At 33.9% G+C, this 6,921-nt stretch overlaps 1 protein-coding gene across 1 annotated transcript; it reads left to right on the top strand.

The window, feature by feature from the left end:
- Window positions 1–791: 791 nt before the first annotated feature.
- LOC107823490 (ethylene-responsive transcription factor ERF011) lies at window positions 792–2,356 on the top strand. The gene has a single exon (XM_016650135.2). It carries the CDS (start codon window positions 1,558–1,560, stop codon window positions 2,086–2,088), a length of 531 nt encoding a protein of 176 aa, XP_016505621.2. The 5' UTR covers window positions 792–1,557; the 3' UTR covers window positions 2,089–2,356.
- Window positions 2,357–6,921: the final 4,565 nt, after the last annotated feature.

Raw genomic sequence — 6,921 nt, 5'->3', positions numbered from 1 at the left:
TAGAACTCCTCTATTATATAAGGAGGAATCCTATTCATTTGTATCTCATTTACCATTCGTTACTGTTCATCATTGTTGTTTCATTTCTTTACTATTGTTATTGCTCTATCTCGAGATCATCTTGAATCGAGGTCGAGACTCCACTCGCATACTGGTTTGATCTATCCTATCGCTTAATTTATCTGTTTAATTCCTTATCTATCGATTGATATTGAATTAAATCACATATCCTAAAACCACAATATAAGTTTAATTGTTACTCGAATTTTAGGGTAAACAATTATTTTATACGATCGACCAAAAACGGCATGCATTTGTTACGTAAAAACTATTTTTTTTACACTATTAATCAAATATTGTATTATTTTATATGACAATTTATATTGTGATTAATTATACTAATACGATCTATGAAACGATCCCAGGTGTATATGGGGCAAAGTTTAAGACCATATGGATAGAAATTTGAAGACAAAGTACAATATGTACCAATTCTTTTTCCTCGAACCAAATGGGAGACAGAGTGGTAGTACACCCATGATTAAGTTTTGAAGCATAGGAATCTCCGACCACACCAATTAGGCACCAAATAATGTGGATAAGGGCAAGATAGTCACTTCACAAAAATCGTTATTGCTTGGCGGGGGCATTTTTGGAAGTCCAAGTCACAACATTATCTATTCCATCCACCGACCACCGACCTAACTCTCCCACCACTGTTTTTAAATTCCCTAAATTACCCAAACACATAAATTCCTACTGGAGTATTACATAAACAACAAAATTATTAATTCCAACCATATAATATAATAATATTAACAATCTCATTGAATTATTGTAATCATCATCTTTCCTTCTTCCTATTTTATATGCTTAGAAAAAAAAATCCATTTTCTCTGTCGTCACCACTGAGCCAAATGACAACTGCTTTTCCATTATTGAGTCCCTAAATTTCCCTTAGCTCACATACTATGCCACCCCCACCCGACACCCCCATCACAGAAATAGAAACAAAAACAAACAAAGTTACAATTTTGATTCAAAAAAGGGGTATTTACAGCTAAATTTATAGCTACAGATGGAGGGTCTGAGAATTTTGAGGAGCTATTAAAATGGCGGATGGCCAACAACCACCATTTTTTATGAGGTATGAGCAGCTAAGCTTTTGAATAAAGAAAGGGGCCAATAAAAAACTTGTTTTTATACTCATCCAGCAAGTTACTACTTGTATTTATTATTATTGTGGAGAGAGAAGAAGAAGATTGATTGTGTCGGTGCTTTTAAGATATTTGCTTTTTCATTTTTATTTATTTTAGGAGAATGAAAAAAATAATTCCTTTTAAGAAAATCAACGTAGAGTAGCCACAACCGCACCCCATAACCTTTCTTCACTTCCAGCTTTTGCCTTTTTCATGGGTATTCTTTCTCTCTCTGTTATTCCTCCTAGTCAAGCTCTAGATTACAGGGAAATAAAAATTTTGTAATTAAGCCCCTGTATTTTCACATAATTATACAATCAGAGAGAAAGAGAAGGAAGATATAGAGGGAAAGACGAAGATGGAGGTGGGTGATGGGATTCAAAGTGGAGGAGTTGCAAGTTCAGGGGGGTGTTGTGGCGCTAAGAGAAAAAACGAAAGGCCTTACAAAGGAATAAGGATGAGGAAGTGGGGAAAGTGGGTTGCAGAAATTAGAGAGCCCAATAAGCGTTCGAGAATTTGGTTGGGCTCGTATTCAACGCCGGTGGCGGCGGCGCGGGCTTATGATACGGCGGTGTATTATTTACGCGGTCCTTCGGCCCGGTTGAATTTTCCTGAGCTGTTGGGTGGTGATGGTGGGCTTAATGATTTATCTGCTGCTTCAATTCGTAAAAAGGCCATAGAAGTTGGTGCTCAAGTTGACGCGATACAGAACTCACTTGCTACTCATCACAACCACGGCCACGGCCACGGCCACGACCACGACCATCCAGAAGAAAAAGTGCACTGTGAGACTGCAAGCCCGTCTGAATTGAAGCCATGTTGGTTTCAGGAGAAGCCCGATTTAAACGAAAAGCCCGAGCCCGAAGACCCAGAACTGGATTACTGGTGAGGACTGGTAATATTTAGTTACAATATTATTACTTATAATAATAGTATAGTAACTATGCTAGTGTAATTTTTTTTTGTTTGGGGGGAGGAAGAGGGGGTACATTGGTAAGAATACAAGCGCCGCTCCAGATTGTCTTTATTCCTAGCTGGTAGCCTAGGATTGTTATATTCTCAAAACAATCACCTCTTTATTTTTATTTTTACTTATTTTAAAGAAATTTTTGAGCTCAAACAGTTTTCATGTTGTAATATGTAAAGGTGATTTGTGTTAATATTTTGTCTTTCGCAATTCAAATTGTACTTTGCTTGGGGCCTTGGTGGTGGTGGGTTGGGGGGAAATGGATAGCAAATGGTAGGGTGAATTATGCATATTGGTCATGTTAAAGACTTAGCCAATTGTTTATTAGGCGTGAAATGATGAATGATGATTGAGGAGTGAGGAGAGCGTGTGTGGCGGCGACAGAAAAGGGGAATGGGGTGTTAAATTGTTACTACTTGTAGTCAAGTCTTTTATTGTTTTTAATTATTTGTGTAGTGGTTGATATCATGAACAGTGGATGAGGGAAAAGATATTTGTTAGATTATTGTAACATCCGATCGCACTACGATTGCTACGTACTGAATTGTAAAAAGACTTCTGGACCGGGTGGATCCAAGTGGGGAACGGCCGCGGCCACTTGGAGAGGGTGAGGGTGAGGATGAGGAAGACAACACTGGCCCTACAATGGCTCGAGTCTGGTGCAAGTGGGTAATATGTGATTTTGTGTTTTGCTAACTGTGAACAAAAATGAACTACTCTTAACAGTGTTATCCGAGTCAATTAATAGTTTTTTGGCCAATACTGGTCCAAAAATGGGGTTTTAAGCCTAAAGGTACTTTTTTTCTGAGTTAGGGTGTTTAGTCAAGTTTTTTAAGGGAAAAAAGTGCTTTTGATTGAGTATAATAGCCCGTTTGGCCAAGCTGTAAAAATCAGCTTATTTTGAGAAGTGCTTTTTTTCAAAAGTGTTTCTCATGAGAAGCAGTTTGTGTTTGGCTAATTAATTTGAAAAGCACTTTTAAGCAGCAATTAGTGTTTGACTAAGCTTTAAAAAACTGCTTCTAAGTGTATGTTTCTCAAAAGTGTTTCAAAAAAGTACTTTTAGAGAGAAGCTACTTTTTTCTGTTTCTCCTCAAAAACACTTTTTTTCTTCCAAAAGCTTGGTCAAACACCTCAAATTTTGGTCAAAAGTGCTTTTGGCAAAAAAAGCACTTTTGGCCAAAAGTAGCTTGGCCAAACAGGCTATAAACAGTTTTTGAGAAACAGAAAAAATAGCTTCTTCCCAAAAGTATTTTTGAGAAAAATATATTTAGAAACACTTTTTAAAAACTTGGTCAAACAACAATTGTTGTTGAAAGTACTGCTCAAATTAATTAACTAAACATATACTGCTTGAAAAGTACTTTTAAGAAAATTATTTTTTAAAATAAGTTAATTTTAGAATCTTGGCCAAACGACGATAAGCTACCTTAATTATATTGTTACATATTTTCTTACTTCTAATGATGAAGTTTGAGTCAATTTATATGCACTTCAATTATTTCTGTCAAATGTTATTTTTCACTGATATAAGTAGCGGATAAATGTGTTTATCAATACTAAAATACAGTAGCATTTTTTCAAGTACACCTATGTTTGATTTTGCATTTTTGTTGTTACTGTAGTAGCAGGGATTGAGTTCGATTCACCCTCGGTATAATAATTCTCCTAATAATATTTCAACTAGTAATTTCCTCACTATTTTCTTTTCGACAGATATTATTGGGGTGCAGGGCGGATTTATAGGGTAACCCACGGTCTTTTCGTCAAATTAGATATTTTATGTATATATTTTATAGTCGTCAAATTAGATATTTTATGTATATATTTTATAGAATTGGTCTAATATCGTCTGATGGTACTCATGCTCCACAAATACTAAATGATGCACTTGGTTGAATGTTGAGTTATTTGCCAAAGGTACAATGATCAATTCCCACTAAATACTTTTTTTTTATTCCTTTTCTTTAGTTGGGCACCCATGATCTAGAAAACGTAGATCCGCCTCTGTTGGGTTGGTCATGGTTTGGTTTGATTTTCATCTTAAAACCAAACAAGATATATGAGCTTAATAAATTTTCATTAGTAAAACGAAAGGACAGAGATTGAAATAACGAATCTGCCGAGATTAGTTACATAATGGATTACATCTTAAGCAAAGTTAACGAATCTGCCTAGACTTAATCTTAAAGAAAAAAAAAATATAAATTTTATATACTCAAGGAAAAAAATATCCATATGTCAATTGGGTTTGATTTTTTCTTGGTCATTACCAAACTAAATTAGACGAAGTAATTTAAATTGGTTTGACTCGAATTTTCAGTTGAATTTGAACCTTTTGTTTTTGTTGAACACTCTACAATCTACACATATTATCATTGGATATATCCGAGTCATGGAAAAGAAAAAGAAAAACATACCTGAATCGATCAAATGATAGACTTTTTAGAACACAGTTAGGGGTCGTTTGGTAGGATACACTAGATAAGTTAATAAATGCATTGACTTTGTGTATTAATAATACATTGTTTTGGTAGATATTTTAAATATATGCATTAGTTATACATCCTATTTGGTATTATCCTATGCATAATATAGGTAGACAAACAAAATAATTTTTTTAAAACTTTTTCATATTTCCTTTTTTATAAATAAATATTTAATTTTATTTTACAATATAGGTAGACAAACAAAATAATTTTTTTAAAACTTTTTCATATAAAGACATTTCTCAACATATGTTTCTTTTAAAAAATTAGAGTGTGGACTAGTTTTGAGGGCATTTTTTGTAAACAAACAATTCTTTTAGAATTGTGCAATACTTTAATACATCAAACCAAACAATGGATAAGAAATATGTCAGCATAATTAATACCAGTATAACTAATGCAAGCATAACTAATATCAGGATTACTAATACACCTATTCTTATGCACCCTACCAAACGACCCCTTATTCTCCAATACCCCAATCTTCAATAGTGTTGATGACGCCAGAGGCTGGACCCCAGCCATTCCCGCTTGCCTGCCATAGTCCCTCTTATGTATAAAGAGATTAACTTCATTGTCAAATCAAAACTGTCGCATATGCACTAGCAATAGAATACTTCTTTTTAATGTAACATTTTTGACCTGCCACAAGATGTTCACTTGCCTTTGTACAAGTAGTAGAAATTTTTATAAACATTAGACTTAAATTGATTGCGAAAACAGTAAATTAGAGTTTTATCAATTAAATAAGAATTTAATTACTAATTAAGTAAATTTCAATCTTTAAATTTTGAAATGATGTATATAACACAGCAATTTTGGTGAACAATGTTAAATATATTTAGAATAAAAGAGTGCATATACATATAAATTAATAAATATAATATGCTTTAGTTGACAATAGAAACAAATGATATGAGGTGAGAAGAAAGTGCTTTCACGGCTGTTTGACAAGAGTTTATTGGACCATAGGATTGTGTCTGGGAGTAGTAACAAGTCTTTTTCTATTCTAAATGGACCAGATATAATATAACTAATTATATGTAAAAATAGTGGTAGTGTTATAAATATATTATATTATGGATGTTTATTTAGTACTCCGTTGTAAATAAGCTTCCTGAAGAAGCTTATCCATATGAGACTCCACCGTAAATATATTTATCTATATAAGTACTTTATTGGAAATAAGCTTCCTCAAGAAGCTTATCATTTCGGTACCCGATTATGGATAAACATTAATCACATTAGAAGATTATCCATACCGGGTATAATAAGTTTATCCTTTCAGTACCCAGTTATGGATAAACATTACCCCCGGTAGAAGATTATCCATACCGGGTATAATAAGCTTATCCTTTCAGTACCCAGTTATGGATAAACATTACCCCCGTAGAAGATTATCCATATCGGGTATAATAAGCTTATCCTTTCAGTACTCCGTTATGGATAAACATTGCTCTCAGTAGAAAATTATCCATATCTGGTATAGTAGCAGCTTACACATCAGCTTCCTTTCTTCTATAAATAGAAGAGATTTCAGTTCATTATGTACATCAGTTTGAATTCGAATAATATATCAGTTTTTCTCTATACTTGTCTTTACTTTATAGTCTTTATTTTATAACACGTTATCAGCACGAGACTCTGCCATCTCGAGCAAATATTTTGAAAGTATCTGAGGTAAGAACTTTCTTTTCCTAAATAATGTCAAATCTTTCTAAACTTGAATTTGTAGCCCTGGATATATCGGGCAAAAGCTACATGTCTTGGGTGCTTGATGCTGAAATTTATCTTGATGCGATGGGTCTGGCAGACACCATCAAAGACAAAAATCAGGCATCAAACCAATACCGTGCCAAAGCAATGATATTCCTACGCCATCACCTTGAGGGCCTGAAAATGGAATATCTTACTGTTAAAGATCCAGTCATACTGTGGAATAATTTGAAAGATAGATATGACCACCTGAAGATGGTCGTTCTTCCACAGACACGATATGATTGGACTCATCTAAGGCTACAAGATTTTAAATCTATCAGTGAATATAATTCTACTATGTTCAGAATTATTTCCCAATTGAAGTTATGTGGTGATAATATTACTAATCATGATATGTTGGAGAAAACTTTCACCACTTTTCATGCCTCGAATATGCTCCTGCAGCAGCAATATCGAGAGATGGGATTTAAAAAGTATTCTAAACTTATCTCACATCTTCTTATAGCCGAGCAACATAATGAGCTATTAATGAAAAATCATGAAAGCCGAC

The sequence above is a fragment of the Nicotiana tabacum genome, chromosome 3 (assembly GCF_000715075.1).
Source record: "Nicotiana tabacum cultivar K326 chromosome 3, ASM71507v2, whole genome shotgun sequence".
In the NCBI taxonomy this organism is placed as follows: domain Eukaryota; kingdom Viridiplantae; phylum Streptophyta; class Magnoliopsida; order Solanales; family Solanaceae; genus Nicotiana; species Nicotiana tabacum.
Note: the sequence above shows the minus strand (reverse complement) of the source record. Positions and strands in the feature narration are given on the sequence as shown.